This window comes from Lygodium microphyllum, chromosome 13, assembly GCF_053477565.2.
Source record: "Lygodium microphyllum isolate KBCC chromosome 13, Lygodium_microphyllum_v1.1.10, whole genome shotgun sequence".
In the NCBI taxonomy this organism is placed as follows: domain Eukaryota; kingdom Viridiplantae; phylum Streptophyta; class Polypodiopsida; order Schizaeales; family Lygodiaceae; genus Lygodium; species Lygodium microphyllum.
Window position 1 is genome coordinate 123,287,535 of NC_141147.1, and position 22,057 is coordinate 123,309,591.

Here is a 22,057-nt window from a genome sequence, read left to right on the forward strand (position 1 = left end):
GCATAAAAATGTACAAAGCCAAAATAATAAGGCTCGTGTATGCTTATGTTTGCTATTTTCATTCTTTATCGATTTCTTCAAAGATATTTTTTCTCACAGGGCCTTTCTTTGATTGTTGAAAAAATTTCACCTTTACAGGTAGTCTCTTTTCTTGGGGCTTAAGAGGGGATGGATCAAATTTAAGAGGAGAGAGCATTGGCATTCCTTTTTTCTTAGACTCTGCAGCAGTGGTCCCATTGCCTTTGCCCTTGCCCTTGCCTTTACCATTGCCATTGTCCTTACCCTTTCCCTTGCCCTTTCCCTTGCTTGTGCCCTTGGCCATTGAAGTTTTGGGAGGAAGAGGGGAGTCAGGATCATATGGTGTGATTGCCTTGTCCAGAATCAGCTCGATGCATCTCTCCCTTATCCACCAAACATATGATTCAGGATAGTCTCTACACTGTAAGAATAAATGTTATAAGTTAGTGAAAAGAAATCATGATAAGGGTTACACAAACATCAAATGAAATTAACTTACATTCACTCCTTCTATTTGTAACAACTTTGAATCCACTGTTCTGCAAATGTTTGAGATAACTCTCCATCCACAAGAATGTGCATCGCTTTGCAATGGAACTTCTTGTAGAAGAAAAGTATAGGGCCTTTGAGGATCAGCAAGATCCTCGTATGTTGTATCCAAAAATGTAGAAACGAGCCTACCAGCACTGCAAAAGGAAGCTTTGTAAGCTCAAAATATTCTTTATAAATAAAATCAAAGTAAGTAATTTTCTTTCAACATACATTCGTGCTTGACCATGAACACCGCTGAGAGAATTCATAAAGATAATTTCCCTTGAAAGACAATTAATGTAGATGAGACTCCAATGCCCTCTGCAAATTCATAAAAGAGGTGAGTAGAAGGGTGAAAGCAAATGAGTATAAATTTTCCTCTACAGAAAAAGAAAAATACCTTTCTACATAAGGGAAAAAGATGTGGTAATTTGTCACACTATCGAAGCTACGAAAAAACGGTGAAATATTAGAACCAGATTTTGCAAATAGTTCCACAGAGAGAAGTGGATCAACAATGTATATGGTTCTTCGGATATCGAGAGTGAGAAAGGAGACCAATGCCCTGCAGTCAATAGCAAAAGCTATTCAATACAAATTTCATCCAAAATATACTTGAACCTATAAGACTTAACTTACGCAAAAAAAAAAAAAAAAAACCTTACCTTATGCAACAAAAAACCACGGAGTCAGATAGTTGGACATCCCTTTTTTCCAACATGGGCTTGTCCTCGGGAGATATACTAAGATATTCCTCCTCAGGTTCCGCAGAAACATTCACAAGAATCTGCCCATACACTTTTTCCATCCTCTCGCTGTTGACGGGAGCAAGTGATGCGGCTTTCCTCTTGTAAACATCGTCTTCAATTTCAAACACCTCTTGATTTTTTTCACTCAAGAAAGCCTCCTGCTGTGTGGCACCCCTTGTAGAGTAAAGGTGAGTAACATCCTCAACATTTAGCTTTTTCTCTTTCCTGGACAATTTTGGGGGAATGTTAAGGATTTCAAGGGCTTTTTGATCGTTGGAAGGCAAGGGCCTCAGCACTTTGTCAAACCTATACCTGACTCTACTGATGATGCTGAAATCTTTATTCATAAGGGTGATCCTATGAGCATGGGCGGCAGCAATGTAAGCATCGTTCATGAACTCACATAGCTCTCTCCAACACTCCCAAGCCGCATTCACCTGCCTTCCTGAATGGTTTCCTAAGAATCGTCTAGCTTTTGAGCCTCCCATAGAGACATCGGCCAAGATATCTCTTGTTTTTTCTGAAAGTATTGGATCCTTTCTCAAGTGAACTTGGCCCCCATGAAATCCCATTTTCGATAGCAATGCCTCGCATTTATCAATACACTCATCTGATAAAGATAATGGCTTAATGGAATATGCGTACTCAAGATGCAACCTGAGAATCTTATCGATTATTCTAATCTCTGCATGCAAAGTACAAATATGAACATTCTTAAGAGAGATGGAAAGAATGGGATCCCAGATGTCTTCTATGTTTTTAAATTTACTCATATCTATAGAGTCTCTATTTGGGGCTCTTCTTACTGGTCGCAAACTACTCCAATCTTTGGATCCAATACTTTCCATGCAATAAATGCAAGGATATTTTGCATTTGCACCATTACATATTCCAAGCATACATTTGATAGTTTTCAAATCAGCACTCATATGCCATTCCACATTAAATTTACCAACCCCATCAACTACCAACATTTCGCCTTCACTTTGAGACTTAATGATATTTGGAATACCTATATGGTTGAACAACCATTTCAACGTTTGATGATTTTCAATTGGTACCTGGGCTGCACCAATCCACCAAATCTCCATCTCGGATTGGATCTTATGCAATGGAGCTTTGCCCTCACCATTGCCATGGTCCAATGCCATGTTCATGAGGCAAATGCTAATTCTTTCCATCTTCTGTCCCTTTTGAATCTGTGCTTCATCCAACTTCAAGGCAAACTTTAGAACACCATAACTTTCTTCTACTGTGATTTTATACATGTGAACCATTGCAATTTGCACCTTTTTTAGATCAACCCATATATTGTTAAACTCATTGCAATAAAAAATTACCTGTTTTTTTTGTTTTTCATAGGACATAGACCTTTCGATGTGAATGTAATCTCCAAAAACATGTGGAATCTTGCGATTCATGGAAATTCTTACAGTCGAAACTGCAAGGGCTCGGGGCAATCCAAATATAGTTACCCTATTGCATTTAAGATTTTTAAACCATAATCCAGAGATAGCACGATAACCTTTTCGACTTATACCCACAGTATCACATGTCTCTACGATTTCATTTGCTTTCACTGTGCCTTTTAAATCCTTCACTAACTCTCTCAGAGTTGGACCTCTCAAATCCACATTTTCTGGTGACTTAAGAATCCTCAAAATATATTTCTTATTCATGGTTTCCTTCAAAAGTTTGATTCTTTCCTCATTCTCTCGGATATTTATGCCTAGTATGTTAGAGACATATTTCTTTGTAAGATTTAGTCTCATTTTCTTTGCTCTCTCACACAAGCTGGTTATATTTTTTAATGGTCTCTTCCTCTCTCTAAATCCTACTAGAGTTTCTCTCAAGCGTGTTAGCTTATCCTGCAATGAATTGTTAACATTTTTCAAAATATCAATCTGACTTGTCAACTCTAAAATATTTGTTTGTGTAGTTTCTAGTGCTTTTTTCATTTTGTGCACTTGAGCTATATATGTGTAAGATGCAGAGTATAACCTCATACAGTAGCCAAGCATTCCATTGTAACCTTCTCCAGCATATCTTATATAGTCATGGACATTCAAAAAAGGAGGTGGTTTACCTATAGAAGGATCCCTGGGATAGATATTTCCATCCACCCACAAATCTATATGCTTCATTCCTTGTGTTCGCAACCTATTGGCTTCAATCTCATCTGTCAATACTCGATGATGTATACTTCTCCAAGATGTGTAAGTCGGATCTAGCTGAATAGATAGCTTGTATTTACGTATGCTTGCACCTGTGTTATTTGAAGTAGTATTGCTAGACATTCTAGCAAATGAACCGAGCAAGAATCTCACAGTGATAGGAAGCAAGTGCAACAAAAGGAATGGTAAAAGAGAATAGTGTGTAGAAAGAAAACGCGGGAGCAAACAAATGCGAAGTTTGTACGAAAATCTCGAAAATTCAAAATCTCTCGAGTTCCAAGACAATAAACGGCCGAAAAGGTGACCCCTGACTTGGATTAAAAGATGAGGGCAATTAATGGCCGACCTCTTCAATGAACGAAATATTCTCTCATTAATCACATCTGGACAACCAAATTTAGAGGTTTTATTCTTCCTAAACCTCAACTAATTAGCAACTTAATCACTTCCTTACAAGTGCCATTTTTGAAGCGTTTTTGGCCCTAATGTATTCTCTCCAAGGAGCTTCAATGGAGTCGAAAATTTAGAAGTATAGAGAAGAGAGGGAAAGTGGTTTGTTTGCTCAACTTTTGGGTCAAACTGATTTCGTGAGATGTAAGAAAACCAAACTTGAAAATTCTCCCAAAAAAGGAGGGGAAATACGAAATGAGAGAAACACAAATTTTGTGTACTATTCATTCTCCCTTTTTCTTAATCCCCCACTTTCCCTTTTTTTTAAATAAAAAACCCAAGATTCACCCTCCATGGATGTCAACATCTAGCCTTCCTATTGGACAATCCAAAAGGCCCACATATTAAACTATATTATTTTTAAGGGTCCATTTGTGAGTTCATTTTTTTCCTAATGCAAGAAATTTCGTAGTATTAGTACCTATATATCACCTCATTATAGATTGAGGCTTAGAGTCCATAGACAAAATCAAATATCTACCCTTAATGTTGCCAAACACAAAAAGAAAAAGAGATGTAAGAGTAGTCTAGATATGAGACCATGATATCATCTGTTTGCCTCAAAGTTAGGTTAATTGTGCAAAGAAAGAGTGTACCTCTTGAATGCTCTCACTGATAAAGGAATTCATCAAAACATTCTCATATACATCTAGATACAAATGAGAAGAATCGAGCTTATGCTAAATTATATTGTCAGCGATCTATTTAGTGAAAAGTCATATTCATTGTTAGGAAAGTGAAGCCTTTGAAATTGAACATTTGTTGATTCTCTTCTATATGTACTACCTAATGAGGATATAGGAAAAGAATTATTTCTTGTCAAGCATTTCATAGTAGGAAAAAATGAACTCAAAAGTGGGTCCTTAAAAGTATTATATTTTAAGAGATGGGCATGTACTCTCTGCTAATTAGCCATATAGACCAAAAGGGAGTTGGTTCCCAATTCATTAGCTTGAAATGCTAGCAAGTGGAGTAATGGGGATTTTTAAAAAGGAGGAATGAATAGTGCATGAAAATTGAGTATCTGTATCCTCATAGTCTCCTCCCCTCCCACCAAATTTTTGGGAGATTTTTAATTTTACTTTTTCCCCCCTTACAAAATCAATTTGATCCAAAAATTGAGCAATTGACCATTTTCCCTCTCTTCTATGTTCTAGTGAATTTTCATCTCCATTTGAAGCTCTCTTGTGAAAGTAATCAAGGTCTTGATCATTCCTCTCACCTCTAAATTTTCTTCTCCTTGCAGCTCTAGAATTTGGGCAAAACATAGATGTTCATCTCTCTTTACATTTTCTCTTATCTGTTATTTTTCTAGTAGGGTTTGATGTTGTTTCTAGCTCTTACTATTGTTTTGTTTGTAGAGATTGTTTTGGGCAAGAGGTCACCGATGTCCATCTCTCTCTCTCTCTCTCTCTCTCTCTCTCTCTCTCTCTCTCTCTCTCTCTCTCTCTCTCTCTCTCTCTCTCTCTCTCTCTCTCTCTCTCTCTCTCTCTCTCTCTTTGCAAATATTGTTATGGCCAAGAGGTCACACATTCCTCTCTCTCTCTCTCTCTCTCTCTCTCTCTCTCTCTCTCTCTCTCTCTCTCTCTCTCTCTCTCTCTCTCTCTTTGTGGTTTCTTTTTTCTACTATTTTTTCAATATAGCTTTATGTTGGTTTTAACTCTTGTTGTTGTATTATTGCAAAGATCATTTTGGGCATTATTGCATGGATGTGTCTCTCTTCACCTTTCTCTCTCCTCTCTCTCTCTTTTTCTATTTTCTTGTTTCTACTATTTTTTCTGTACACCTTCATGTCAATTCTAACTCTTGTTATTATCTTTTTGTAGAGATCAATTTGGGCAAGGTTGCATAAGCACGGATTGCTTTTACTTACTCACTCACATGTCTCTCTATGTTTTCCCTTTTTTGCTATCTTTACAATAGGGTTTTATATCGGTTCTAACTTTAGGATTGATTGTTGTTGCAACAATCAACATTAGGTGGAGTAGAGATTGCATCTTTTATTTTGCAACTCAATTTATAGCTAAATTTATCCTATTTTGTGATGCTAAAATTACACATTTGATTAGGTTTTTTTTTGTTAACTAGGCTTGATGTTTTCTCGTTTCTATCATTTTCAACAGGTTTTGATAATCATGATTTCGCAATCTAGTGTTCTTGGATTAATCAACATAGGGTAGAGCTGAGATTCCATCTCATATTTGGAAAATTAGCTTATAAGTAAAATGTCCCTCATTTTTTTTCTTATATTCATGTGACTGAGTTATTTTTGGTTAAGAGAAATTCATGATTCAAATGATTCAATCATTGTGTTCTCATATCCATCATTTTTAATAGGTTTTGATTATTATAACTTTAGAATCAATTGTTGTTACGACAATCAACAGCGAGTAGTGTAGATATTCTATTTTAGGTAAATTTTTTCTCTTTTGTGTTGTGAGAATTCATATGAATGATTAGTTATTTTGGTTTTTATTGAAGTGTTATATTGCTATAACACACAAGTATTGTGCAAGGTTTAGGTGATGCACATAACTCTTGATCCACTAATTTGCTATGTGAGTAATTCCTTTATATTGGATGACATCGAGTTTCTGGAAGTCAAGGTTTAGAGATCCTATGAACTATCAATCCTATATGTCCATTTGGATCTCCATGTCGGAAGCCAAGGTTTAGAGATTCAATGAACTATCGATCCTGTATGTCCATTTGGATCTCCATGCCATTTGATTGTGATCCATGTAACTCCCATATCAAATTATTCATATAACACAAAATGTACTAAGTAATAAAATATATCAGGTGTCAATCCAAAGTACCAATTCGGATTTGCATGCCATGTGACCACCATCCTTGTAATAACTACTTTGTAATATCCACATGCTCATACAATGAATTGAGTGAGCTTTGACTTTGCTCATTATAATGAAGTTTCTTTTTGTGAAATTCTATGAGTATTCTTTTATTGTTATTTCCATTCTCTTTCATGTAAATGCTATGATCAATGAGATGCTTTGAAATTGAATATGCACTTTGTGTCAATGTACATGCCTACATATGTTTCAATATTGATGTTTGTATCTAGCTACAAAAGTGTGAATATCTCTTAGTGCCATAGTTGATCATTTTCGTGATTATTGGTCAGATTTAAAATGCTTATTGTTTGGGGTTTAACACATACTTCTTTATTACTATTTCCTAGGTTATAATATGTAAAAGAATAATGAGAATTCTCTCAATAGAAGTATGTAACAGGAAAGATGAAGAAGAGAATCAAATCACTAACATGTGTCATTGCTCATCTTGGGTGCATATGAATCCAAGTATGAAGGAAACTTTCAAGGTGAAAGCATCTACAATTGGAGATATATCAAAGCACTAGAAGGATAAAATTTTAGCTCTTAGACAAAGGAAGTTTGATTCTCACCTTGTAACAGAGGTTTTGGTACAACATGGATTCATATACAAACAAATACATGTCCCATTTGTTGTAATTGTTCAACAAAACATTGCAAACAATAAGTCTTTGCAACACATTGACAATGAGCAATTTAATGACATCTACATGACTAATTGTATTCTATGTACATAAGTATACCCTTCGGATTGTTGTGAGTGGCAAAATGTTGGAAAATGATCAAAATTTCTACTACCCCATATTTCTCACTCTCATTGAACTAAGTGTAGTACTTATCTGCTTCAAGCTTGGCTATTCACATGAGATGCTAGAAGGTTTAGAAGGCCTTAGAACTGTCAAATTAGGAACCTCGTGTCAATCCTTATAGAAATAAGCTAACCCTTCCCTTCCCAAGTAGACACAAGTATCATTAGAACAATAAAGTCCATGATTTTCTTAGGATTCCAAATAAGGTTGTTTAGTATCAAGTCTAAATGGGCTACTAACCGTATCTATTTAGTCATATTAGGATGGGTAGATTATGTGGAAAATCAGAGTGAAGCAGCATTGAGCTGTGCACAAGAGGGAGAGAATATCTCAAAAGTACAAGAACAAGTCTTGCTTCTTAAGTTTCTCATAAAAGTACAACTTGGGTCACTCTCACTCATTAGTTGATGTAGACTGTGGGAGCTTTCGCTCAACCGCCAAGACCCCCGGACCGCTTATTGTTTCAAGCGTTCCAAGCCGAGCACTAATGGCTACCTCTCACATAGCCGATGCGCCATCCATATCTACGGGTGTAGTGAGCTTACCCCCATGCTGATCGAGTTACCTCCTCTCTCGCGCACTCCGGTAGCTCCACGATCCAAGTGCAAGCTTCAAGCAAGCTCCATCCTCAAGCTCCACGCTCCAAGCTCCATTGCCACGAGCAAGACAAGAGAAGAGAAGAGAAGAGAAGAAGAGAGGAGAAGATGGAGAGCTTCTCCTCCCCGGTCCCTCACCCTCACACACTCACTCCCTCACACTCTCACACTTCCTCTCTCAAGCACAAGCTCAAGCTAGCAAGAAGAAGAAGAAGAAGAAGAAGAGGAGAGCCACTTTTGGCCACACACAAGAATGAGCTTCTCATTCACTTTTCAACTTTATATACAAAACCCTAAATCCCTTTTGGGCGGTCATCCCCTTATCCCCTTTTTTACATGGCCCGCCACGGCCTAGGCCCTTTTTTCCATTGTCCTTCTATCTTCCTAGCTTCCTTTCCATCGCCTGTCTACATTTACAAATTGCACGGGTGAGAGCCCGGCGCTCTTTGAATTAAACCATGATGCTCTTGTGCTCTTTTACAAAAGTATTGACTTGCACTTTTCCTTGTGCACCTTTCTCCCTTATTTAGGACTTTTCTCCTTGTGCGTCTTTGTCTTCTGTTTTCCTTTGCCTTGGCCTTTGTCTTCTGCTTTAGCTTTTTCGGATTTTCCACCTTCGTTTGTTTGAGGGTTAACATAGACCCATGGGCTATTTATATAACCCCAGATGGCTAGGGTTAGGGTTTCCCCTTCCTCTTAGGACCATTCACACTCAACTACTCGTATCCCCTCTAGCATAAGGATGATTCGCATGCTTACATCCCCCCTCAATGCCAAGTGGCATTGTATTACAAATCATGACAAGATGCCTCCCCTCAATCCACAATGAGATGCCTTTATAAATTAGGCTACAAAGATGGTTATAGGTAGAGAGTTTACAAGACTCAAAAGAGTCAATCTTCAGTTGATTGGGAGGCAAAGTTAGCTTCCAATTCCTTAGGTGGTTTTGGAACACTGGGACACTTACTAGTAATCTTTTTGCATTTATTACATTTCTTTTTTTATGGGTACTTCTTCTAGAAATTAATTTTACAATATGCCCTTTTTTATGAGAGAAAGAACACTTTGTGAAAACTGTATGAACTAACACTTGCTCACGGGAAGTAGATGCTGAAGTGCCCTCCTTATGGTTCCTCTTCTCTTCATCTAGGCGTGACTAGATTGTACCTTCCAAGGTGGGATTTGGGATGTTGTTAATGTTGTTACAAGAGTAGAAATAACCTTCTTGATGGCCTTCAAAAGGATAGAAATAGCATCAAGTTCTACCACACTAGTGCTTGTATGGAAGCCAATTGGCCATAAGCCCCTTCATATGGGAGATAAACTTTCCAAGATCCTCCCCTTCATTCTATTATAGGCTAAAATTTTCAATTTTAAGAAAAGTTTGTGGCATTTTTCCATGCACACCATAGAGTTTTTCCAACTCATCCCATTTAGCCTTGGCAATAGAGTGTTGATCTACATGGTGTATTAAAGATTCATCAAGGTGGAGCATGATGATAGCCTGAGCTCGTTGATCATCTTTCACATCATTTGGGTTGGAAGGATTAACACGTCTAGTCCCCATGATGAGAGGCCAATAAACCCTTCCCATCATCTTGTATTTGACAAGCACTTGCCATGTATGGAAGTCACTTCCGTTAAATTTCCAGATTGTGGACGAATGTCAGCATAGGTTGAGGCCATAGGAAGGTCTTACTCTTGGCTAAATGCAAGTAGTAGTGTCTAATCCTTTATAATAGGCCAGGAATAGCTCAATGCATGCAAATTTAATACAAGATGTGTTAGACAAAGTGAGCAAGTATTTGTTTGCTTATAAGTGCACACAAATATTACAAAAAATGGAAGAAGCTTAATAGGAAGTGATTTACTGATTTATGCTTGTTGATTTAGAGAATCGGACCAGAGAATATTAGCAAAAATATATAACAAAATACTTTATTGTCAGTGTTAACAAACACTAGTTTTGCAAGCTTAGTGTAATGCTTGACCATAACCGGAATAGTCAACCTCGATGCACTCGACCTCATCAATGAAGCTTAGTCTATGAACTTCAAACATGGAATGGGATCTAGATTAAGTGTATTAGTGATTAAAAACAATGTTAATGATGAAAATACAAGAAAGTCAAGCTTTCAAGCTTTTGGCTATGGCTGCCAACAGGGTACACGGTCAGGGTTTTGCTTTGTGTGAGCAATAGGGAAATAACTTTGGTTCACATTCATTGTAGCAAGGAACAAGCCTCATTCCAAAGCTTAAAGATATAGCAGGCATGCCAAATATCCAACAACATCTACCATTTAGTACTATTTAGGATTGTTAGCATCTAGTATTAACCTTCACTAAATATTAGATGTTAGCATTGGTAGTACTATTTAGGACTATTAGGATCTAGTATTAGCCTCCACTAATATTAGAGCTTTGCATTAGATGAAAAATACAAAGCATGAATTATGAGAATAAGATGCATGGATGTAAGAAATACATATGCATAGCTAACAAAGAGCAGTAACAATAGAATTCTAGGAGAATGAAATGTTTCAACTTGCAATTAATAGTCAAATTTCATTTCATTGAACTTATAAATCATAATTGTATGTACTTCAAGGTTATAATAGATAAATAAAATTTTATGGATTACATGGGAACAATTGCAACATATGCACTCAAAAGTCAATTTGGGTGTGCCTGGGCGGAAACATAAAGATGTGTGTGGTAGCCGTGGACATGACATCTTTAATTGGATTCTTAGTTTTGATTTTTATTTGTAGTGCTTGATACATGAGTTTCCTTTATGACCAAGTTGATCCAATCTTAACAAGAGGCTTTGAGAGATTGAGAAGCTAGTTTTGGACTACCTAAGTAACTTAATGTGAACCCTTAACAACATGCCTGTCCTATGTTTTGACCTTGAAATTGTGTAGTTCGGACATGCACACATACACATATCAGTAACATAATGTGCACCCTTAAGAAGTTGCATGTGCTATGTTTTTCTATGCTTTTGACCCTTAACTTGTGTAGTTAGGAGGACATGCACCAACACACACACATATAATTCAAAACTAGTAAATACACCTTTCTGTAAAATCTGTTGACTTTGTACTATTGTGACCTATAATAAAAAGGGGTTCATCAATGCAAGACACCCTCTTGAGATAGCAAATAAAATGCCATTGTGAAACAAATTTAAATATTTCTAGTCTACTTATTATATTTAAAAGTAAGCATATAACACAATTTTAGTCGTGAAGGTTTCTAGAAGTATATCAAGTAAATTGAGCTACATGTTGAACACTATTTGACCATCATGTTTGTCATAAAACAGAATAATTTTACTTTTATCCTTTTAAAATTTATGTTTATTGCTTGCATGTGTGATGAATGTAAGGATTACATCAATGGTATGTGAAACTTAAAATATTTGTCAATGTGAGAAGTTGCAAAAGTATTGTTAAGTATAAATCAACCATAAACTCTAATATCTCATCCATGCAAGAAGATTGAAAATTCAACCAATCATACATCATATCTACCAAAATAACTAGAGAATCTATGAAAGTACAGTCCATGAAAATTGCGTTATAAATTCAACCAATTGTACAACATATGTACCAAATAACTAGAAAGTCCATGAAAGTATAGACCAAGAAAAATGCATCATAAATTCCTAGTATCCATCCCAAAGTCCAACTTTGTAAGAATCAAGTAGAACCATCTAAAATGGTTCGATTTGAAATTAAATCAAGTGCCAAAGTTTTTAGTAATGTAAACTCATATCCCATCAATGTCAAAGTAACTCTTCTAGTCAAGCAACACACCTGCACACTACAAAAACTCTCTTTCAAAATAGAGCTCAACTTATGGGATCATTTTCAAAATAGAACTCAACTTGTGGACTATTTTGCGAAAAAGGAACCCAACTTATTGACTCCTAAGGAGCAAATTGGAGTCAAAAGCTTTCCTCTAATGTACCCTTGTGTCTTAAATATTATTCTAGTTTTGATAGTCTACTAAAGTCTAGACCATAAAAGGTACCGCATTCACCAATGAAGGCACTAGTGTAAGGTCAATTGGATATTTATCTACTACAAATCAAAATATGTCATCGACTAGGCACAATATTTTCTTAGGAAGCCAAAGATCAAATCCCATTATCACAAAATCCATCCAATTGGGAATAATCATTGACAACATGGTTGTAATGACTAATGCATCCACATAAGCAAGTAGAAGGATCGAATGCATCAACATTGAGATTGTTCCAATGCTCCAAATAAGGTTTCTAGTATATAAAAGAAAATTATGGGATGATATGGACAAGTTGTTCCATATGTCGAATGCATTGAAACCAAAATGATAATGTATATTGCCCTACCACAATTTGTTGTAACTATGTGTAATGGCTTCATCTACTATCCTCATAGGTGACATCATGTACTAAGGTAAATCATCAAAGTCTACACAAGTGAAAGAATTGGCCAACCATGATTAAGTTGATGCCACATGAACCTCGACAATCTAATGCAATAGAAGCATCAATAGAAGCAATGTTAGTTATCAAGCCATTCAATCTACATATATAATAATAGTGGCATGCTTATATGACGTTATATACAAAATATATTATGAACCATACCCCATGATGACAGAAGCCCCACAAGAAGCATGCATCAATACATAATTTATACAATAGCCCTTGAGGACAACATGATTTATTAAATAGCCTCAAGCAAGAACTTCTTACCAATAAGATCATGATAACAATGTGCTTGCAAACCTATTTCTTTTCTTACCAATCTTGATTTATTTGTAATCCCTTTTTATATATATCATAAATTTAGCTGACATAATTTTCATTACTAATTAACACCAAAAGTGCCTATGCCATTATCATCCTATCCTATTGCAAAATAGGGGTTTGGATAATGCATCTAACTTCATGTACAATGCTAGTTGCCTCCTAAACCTACAATTGCCTAGTATTTCTCATATTCACCGCATTCTGCTCCATCTATATAGCTCTCCTTTGTTTAGCATATAAGCTCAAAGTTCAAAAAGAGACCATAATAGGGCATGCATGCACCAATATGGACGTCTTATACTCATTTTTTCTACTTGATTGTTTTAATTCATTCCTCTTCAAGATGAATAGTCCTCGCGAGAATAACTATCACAAAATCTGTCACAATTGAAGTATAAACATCTATTTGATTATTTTAATTCATTCCTATTTAAAACAAACAATCTTCTCACAAGAATAACTTCACGAAATGTGTCACAATTGAAGTATAAAGATCTATTTGTAAATGTCACAAACATGGCAATTGTCATTAGCATCAATGTAAGGAATTCAAGCAATTACATACTTTAAAAGACTAGGCTACAAAGATAGCATAACATCTTTCTTCACTATCTAAAACAAAACCAAAGTGAAGAGCTTGAGAATTTTGGTAATCTCAAAGAACAACAATGAAATGTCATCCCAAACCTCTTTGTGGACAATCTAACATATGGTTGCCTGGAAAATATATCTAAAAGTGCTCAACAGCCCTCAAATTGCTAGGCAATGCCACAATAGATGAGGTATCAAAAGCAGTAGGAATATGCAATGTTGCAATTGGCCAACACATTCCAATTGGAAGCATTTCAATTAAATAGTCCTAAAGCAAAATCTTTTGGTCAAGAGGTAGTTTGCTCTTTTAAATTTCGATAGAAGATATATTCTACCATTTTATAAGCTTATGTTCCAAAGACATTCACATGCCACTTGGGGTGTAAAATAATCCATTAAATGTGAGCCAAACATAACAAAGAAATTTCCAGAACATGATTATAATTCATGGCCGAGTTTTCCCCATTCTACTGAGTTGACAAAACAATCGATTAGGATATGATAATGCACTTATCATGCATCATAAGTTGTACCATCCATACCAAGCACATGTTCTCATTGAACACTTTTCTAGCACCATAAACTATACCATCAACATATTTAATGCTCAATTTAGAGAAATTATACCCCTTTTCTAGCTCTTGAGTTGCCAACATCTCTATAAGAATTTTGATCCCTTGTAAGCTTCTCATTCACATGGAATTAACCTTTATCAAATCTTTTAACACAATAGAAACTCTTTTTTAATCCTAAGTTACTAAAGTTGAATAATAAGGGCATGAAAGTTTATACAATCCCTAGGAGCAAAACATATATTTCACAATAAAGTTCATTCAATTAACCTCCTTTCTAGCTCATGATAGTGTGCAATGTACATCTAATGTCGAGACCCATATGTAAAGAAATCATTTTAGACTTGAGGAATAGGAGATCCTTGTCACTAGAATGTGTTTTCAAAAATATTTGACATGATTAATAAGCCCTTCAATATAGTTTAGAATGGTAAGTGAAATTGCACATTCACCATGGTGTTGAACTAGAGTGGAAAACTTCAAGAACCCTAAGTGTCTCGTGATACACAAGTCTAAATGCATTATTAGATTGTCTAAATTTCATTGTAAGAAGGCAGAGGTATCCATGAATCTCTAACATCATGAAGGTCATTTTAGGCATAAAAGAATCATAAGGAATGTGTGAGCCACAAGTTGTTTACCACCATACTTGTAATCCATGTAGAAGGTCCAAATCCCTTAATTTATCCATATAATAATGATGTGTCGATATCTAGCCACATAATAAAGTACTAAATTAAAAATTTTATTGAAGAGATTTACCCAATTTTCATAATGTTGAAAGATCCTAATTGATTGTGCACTATGCATTTGCATCCAAATGCGAGTAGAATATTATAAGGATGTGTTTATACAAAAAGGTAGGTTTAATCGTGACTTGGAGATGAAATACCATTTCATTACATCAATGGATACATTATTTTGATAATGAGAACATCTAGTTTACTATAAGGCAATGAGAGCACTTGCTTTAAGATTGTTTATTTATTGGCACAAAACAAACAATCAAAATGTATATAATGCAAGCGTTGACGCAAAATGCCTTTAACAAGTGGCATCTTGCATTTGATTGTTGGGCATATGTGTGGGCCCTATGGGTGTGGACCATCACTAGCAAAAATACATGGGATTGATAGAATGCAAGTTGTATGTACGAATGTATTAGAGGTGCATAGATTCTTGGGTGAATGTGTGTTCTATTTGATATGGATTCCTCACTTTGCACATGTAGCTCATGTTCTATATTAGCTTCTGAGGAAAGGTCAAAGATTTCATTGGGAAAGGAAGCATCAGAAAGCAATGAAGAAATTGAAGCAGCTCTTAAAATCTACTCCTACATTGAAAAAGGCTGACTATTCACATAGAAAGCCTATCATTATTACTCTTGATACAAGCCCAATCAGGATTGGATGGGCAATTGGGTAAGATGATGAGGAAGGACAAAGATTTGCAATATGCTTTGGTGCTAAAGTATTGATTGAACAACAGAGAAGGTATCCACAGGTTAAATGAAAATTATTGTGAATTGTGACAACCCTTAAATGTGATAAGGATTATTTCATGGGTACTCGTATAGTCATTGAGACCATTGCCGCTAGTATTGGGTATGAATACTAGTTGTGCTACCCTGGACATTGCTATGCTTCGGTGGATTGCATACATCAAATCTTTGAACCTTAAATTTCAGCATATTGTAGGAAGAGATAACCCAGTGGTAGCAAACATGTTATCTTGAGCACGCTATGGGAATGAAGATGGGATGATGGATGAGGAGGAAGAAGATGACTTCTTTGTGGCTGAAAATGATATTGTAAGAGTGAATTTAGCAATTCAAGTGTTGCTACAGCATTAAAAGAAGCTTGGACAATAAAGAGAAGACACTTTAGATGTTTTGCATCTTTTGTAGAAGTGTTTCTAGAAGACAAATATGCAGGAGAGTGGTTGAGAATTGGTCAATACCTCAGTACATTAACAAAGAGAGATGAATGGTCAGATGAGGAGTTTAAGAAGATCAAGAGGAAAGGCTATGGATTTTTCTTAAAAGATGGGTACTTATGGAAACGTGCTTAGAAGAAACAAGGTATGCCATTGCGAGTTTTGGGTGATAGAGCTTCACAGTAAATGTTATGCAAGAATTTCATGAAAGCTCGTTGGCTGGCCATAGAGGTGTTTGGGGTACTTTTGCAAAGATCAACAAAAGATATTGGTGGTAGGGTATGTATAAGGATGTTGCTCACTTTGTGAAAACATGTACAACATGTCAAATGTATTCATCTGTGAGACATCGGGATGGATTGTAACCCACATATCCATTGTCTCTTCATTTTAAATGGGTGGTGGATTTAGTCACAATGCCTACAAGTCTTTGGCAAATGAGATATCTTGTGCTTGCCCATGAAGACTTGATTAATCAAGTGGAAGGGAGAGCTCTATGTACTAAGACAACAAATGTTGTGTGTACTTTTCTCTTAGAAGAGATATTTGTCGGTATGGTTGTGTGGGAAAAATTATAGCAGATAGAGGTGAGCTGGATGCAGATGAAGCTCATAATTTCTTTGCATGGTTGGGGATAAAGCTTGCTTTAACTTCAGCCTATAACCTTGAAGGAAATGGCAAAAGTGAAAGAGGTCATCCACCTAATGTGAAGGCATTGGCAAAAGCATGTGAAGAGAAGGTAAAAGAGTGGCCACGCTTGCTCTCTTATGCCTTGTGGCCTGACAGAACAACTCATAGTGTTATTATAGGATATATGCCTACAGAATTGATATATGGTCAAAAACCTATCATGCCGATAGAAGAGATGATAGTCACATGGAGTGTGCTACCTTGGGAGGAGGAGTTGAATCGAGAGGTGTTGTTAGCCTTATGCATTAGACAGTTGGAAAGAAAGTCAGAAGACATAGAGACAGCAATTGAAAAGTTAAGGGCAGCAAGGATACAAAACAAGAAACAGTTTGACAAAAGACATAGATTGAGGCCAATAACCATACAAGATGGGGATTGGGTATTGGTTTATGATAGCTGTTTAGACAACCAACATAGTGCCACACGTAAAGTTTCCAAAAGATGGTTTGGACCCTATGTGGTAAGACAGGTGTTTGATAATGCTACTTATGCATTAAATGAGCTGGATGGGATAGCCATAAAACTTCCGGTAGCAGGGAAAAGAATCAAATTATTCAAGAGGCAGGAATCTAATCCCTATGAATTACCAGAATTGGAAGAAAATAGTGGCCATGATAAGAGGCTAGCCAAGAAGATATGGTAGATGAAGAAGCGAAGGATATGGTTGCAGAGGATGAGGACTCAGAACCCGATGACAACTAGGATTTTGGCACATACCGAAGGATGTGCAAATTTATAGGGGGATTCCTAAACAATTGATTGATCTCCAACCATTGTGAATCTTTCACATCCCTTCATCTTAAAGATCAATCTAAATCCCAAACCTATCAAATTGTTATGCTTATGAGCCCTAATATGGCAAATAGCAAATTAGATAATTCTTGCAAAGAGTCCTTAAAGAATAACTATTTGTAGTTTACATTTAATACTCCTAAATTTTACAAGTTACTTAACATGTAGTCATGTAGACTCTATAAAAAATCATTTTCCATGTTTTAATATGACATCTCATAGTTATTGTGATTGATCTCCAATCATTGAGTCATTCACATCATTTCTGCTTAGAATCTAATTCCTATACCCATGTAACTTTTTACATTAAATGCTTCAATTCTAGGGGTTTCTCATCATGTAGTCATGTAAACCATCCATCATTGTTCTCATGATTGGACTTTACTCACTTTTCCTTGAGAAGCCACCTATATTGTTCTTGTGATTGAGCTTCACTCACTCAAGAACAAGCATAAGATGTTTCATCTATTAAATCTTTAGATTTGCACTTTCTTGCATGTTCTCACTACAAAAAGGAAGTGTGTGAACTATAATTGTAATGAATCTAGATCTTTAAGAGTTTGTTTTCACGTTGTCTTGTTTCTTTCTAGGATTATTTTGATACTTATGTAATGCCAATATTCCATAGGCTCCAACTTTTAGTGAAGCTTATGGTTGGACTACATGTAACTTAGACATTAGAATTTGGGGAACCCCAAATGTGCCACAAAGCTGAATCCAATTGAAAAGTTACGTGACATGAAAGGGGAGAACATTTGTAGGTTCCATGAGGATGTGCAATAGTTTTATAAAAGATTTAATGAGGATTCTTCATCTAAAGATCTAATCATGTCAACTCAAGGTGGTTGGCAAATGCCTAGAAAGGTCATTGCCTCATAACAAAGACTTAATTCAAGCTTAAGCGTGGGAGTAAATGCTCTTCCCTTCAAATAAACTACCCATTCAAAAGGGGACACCTAGTCACATAGGCTTTTATTTATCAAGTTTTTAATCATGATAATTAGGCCAACCTTTCAAGTCCGTGTCACAAAAGATATGCAATGCATTTGCAACATAAAGAGAGACTTCCTTATATTTATATGTTTAACCCATATCTAGGGATGCAACATGCTTCACTTATAAAAACATTCAACATTGCATGGTATTGATAATGGCTTTTTGGTTGATTATCAAATCTTTAGAACATTGTCTAAACATTCATAAATATTTTCCTATATAAAATACAAGACAGTTGATTCTCATAACCATTGTTGTTGAGCTGCTAGAGAAACAAATTACAAACCAACCTATAACATTGTTGCAATACAATGTTCCCATCTACATGATACATAGCAATACCTCAAGACATTATCATCTTATGTTAGATTAAACTTTCAAACCATAGCGCGCTTACAATGGTTTTGTTGCCTTTTCGAAAGGGTGTATTAAAACAAACTCATTTGATGCATGAACCTCTAACCAATGTTCTCCATCAAGATTACTAACACACTTGTCTATGATACTGTGCTAGAGAACAATGTATCACATGATGAGGAGAGAAGATACACCATTGGTACCAAAGAAGAAAACCTTAAACATTATGGTGCAAGAGGACTTTGCTAGCTAGATTCACTTGCATACCATCCAACCTCCAATTAACATTTACCTTTCCTTTGATATAATTGCTTGTTAGGGCATGCTTAGGTGATGGTAAGGGAGATAGGCTATACTTGAAAAGAAAAACTATCCCTACTTGACATGCAATGCTAATGGGCTGAATATTTTCTTTTGGATTCAAGGGAGCTAGGCTATACTTGAAAAGAAAAAGCCCCTTCCCCTCGTCCCTTCCTTTTTCAAACACACAAAAGAGAGAGAGAACAACCAACATAGTGCAATGTCACAATGCACGTGTGCCCTTGTTTTCCCCACGTCTCCATTCTTAAAATTGATTGAATTTTACCAAATGAACTGTGAGCCAAGGTAAAGGAGGGCAAAAATCAGGGATGGAACTTTCTCAATTACCTATTGCACTGCAAATTTTGTCGACAAAATTACCCAAATCTTGGCCTTGATTACTAAGGATCTCAATGGATACAATGTCCTATTCTACACAACTAAAGATGGAATCAACCATAGTTATAGTTTACAGACCTGCATGTGCTCTTACTTCTGTGCAGCAATGTTTCATTCAAATGTCTCATTATCAAACGAGTCATGGCAAGACAGCATGCGTACATCTGGAGTATTACCCAAGCTACATGTGACAATAAAATATAAGTCAAAATTTCTTGCCACATTTTCCACTTGAAATTTAAATTTCAAAAAACTGGACAGCGTTTAGGAAGAATTTCTCAACTAAACATAAGCATATCATATTATGAACTCTAACAAATCTTCAAGATAACCAGATAACCTGTTCAAAAACAACTTTACAGCTGGACATGCCTATACAATGTGCTTTAACTCTCAATTGTCGGAGCATCTTTGATAAGATGTAATGTTTTTGCCAAGTATTCCCCAAGGTGCGTACCCAACATCTCCACAAAACAGATATGTTTGGAATTTGATTTGCTAGTGGCAATATTCTTTGTTACCAATTAAGATGTTCATTAAAATACCATAATTAATTTACACAAGATTGTCCCATAGAGAAACAGAAAAGTAGCCTTGTAAGTTGACCAAAAGAAAAAGAAAAGATCTACACACGGGTATTAAAATGTCCAATCATGGATGTACATTGCCTTGATCATCAAGCACATTTCAAAACCAGCCATATACCTGGAATAAGCATTACAATCTACCTGCAACTGAGTCTAGGATGCATTTGTACAGGAAACTTCCATCTAACTTGTAAGAAAGAAGTACATTGCTTTGATCATCAAACACATTTCTCACATATCTGATAACAAGCCATAACAAGCAGTATGCCCTGAAAAGTTGCCACAGCTCAAGGGAAAGATCCATCTCCAATGAAGGTTTTCAACTCTAAAACGGCTGGTCTTTCTGGAAATGTCTGCCAGATAACATTTGAAGTATAATATGATCTGGCATAGGATTATAAAGCAATGTGGGAGTATCAAATGAGCCCAAAGCAGGACCTCCTGCCAGATCTCTTAATAAATTATAACCTTTTGAAAAGAGTACTTAGAATTTCAACTCCCCCACCCTAAACAGCTATGGAAGCTTTGCAATAGCTGCATTCCCTTGACTGCATCCCTGTTTTAATGCAAAGGGACGTGGAATCTATCACTATTGAGTATTTAAAAGCCGTTCAAAGAGCCTCTTAGGTTCTCAATCCATTTCAAGGCTTTAAGATCTTTTTTTCAGGAAGACTTAAACTTCCCTGCAAACCTCTCAGCTCCACCTTTCCATTCACCAACTGCTTTCAGTGTACCTTCTCTTATACCTGATGCATAAGAAGGAACCTTTTGCTGGATATCTTCCATACTTTTGGAGGTGAGGCTGGCACATCTTGTCCTAGCTTCACGTAAGTTCTCATTCAAGCCTCCTAAAAGATCAGTAGCACGTTGCTTGAAATAATACCAAACTGTGAGAAGATAATGGAAGAACTTGGCTAGTGCCCCAATAATAACCTTGAAAAGCTCCCTGCCTTTCAAAATGAAGTTATCCATAGATGGTAAGCCTTTGGTCCAACTTTCAGCATCCTTTGAAGTTGTATCAGGCACAGTCTGCATTTTAGAATTCTCTAGATCTGGAATGTTTGAGCCCTCACACTCTTTTTTAATATTTGTTATTAATCCTGGACTTTCATCTCTTGTTCTTGCCTGTTCATAATACTCAGAGCGTGCAGGATCTTTTCTGGCTTCTTCTTTGGCCCAATCTCTTCAAATGTGAGAAAAGAATACACTTGGGTTCAGTGATAGGAATTACTCTAATTCAATCATTCAAAAGAAACACCATGCTTTGACATAGAAAGAAAACGGCTGGATAAACTAAGTTTTGCAAGCCACATACCTTGCCATTAGAAGGGCTTTTTTTTCTATTTCTAGTTCAGAACGAACTTCACTTGCAATCTCTCTCTCTTCTTTTGCTTCTCTGTGTAGTTTCTCCACCTGTTCCCTTGTAAATGATACCTCAAGCTTTGCACTAGAAAGAGCAAGAACTTGCTCCTCCAGCTCTTGCCTTAGCTTTGCAAGGAAGTCCCTTTCCGAATCAAGTCTAGCTCGCTCTTTCCACAATAAGTATTTTTCAGCTTCCCGTTCTGTCTTCAGTTTCTCCAGCTCAGCCAGAGTTGTTTCTGCCAAGCTTGCTAAAGCCTCCTTTTTCTCCTTCTCTCCCTGCAAAAGCTCATTAAATGCCCCTGCCACCTCCTGCTTGGTTCTCAACTCCAAGTCCAACTCAGCTGCAATCGCAGCATCTGCAACGGATTCAGCTTCAAGCCTTGCTAACTCTTCTGCTACAAGCTCCCAAGCATCACCACTTGCAAGTGCAATGGCTGCCTGAGCTTTTGTGACAGGTTTTTCAGGCTGGAATCTCCTTGTAAAACCTAAA

General features: G+C 36.4%; 1 protein-coding gene across 2 annotated transcripts in view; it reads right to left on the reverse strand.

The window, feature by feature from the left end:
- Positions 1 to 20,197: 20,197 nt before the first annotated feature.
- Positions 20,198 to 22,057, reverse strand: part of LOC148027167 (uncharacterized) — a 44,435-nt gene continuing 42,575 nt past the window's right edge. For both annotated transcript variants that reach the window (XM_087691710.1, XM_087691711.1), the window contains 2 exons: positions 21,521 to 22,052; positions 20,198 to 21,388 (listed from right to left, as the gene is read on the reverse strand). In XM_087691710.1, the coding sequence (XP_087547836.1) occupies positions 20,869 to 21,388; positions 21,521 to 22,052 (1,052 nt within the window). In that variant the 3' untranslated portion in view covers positions 20,198 to 20,868. The remainder of the gene's footprint in view (positions 21,389 to 21,520; positions 22,053 to 22,057) is intronic.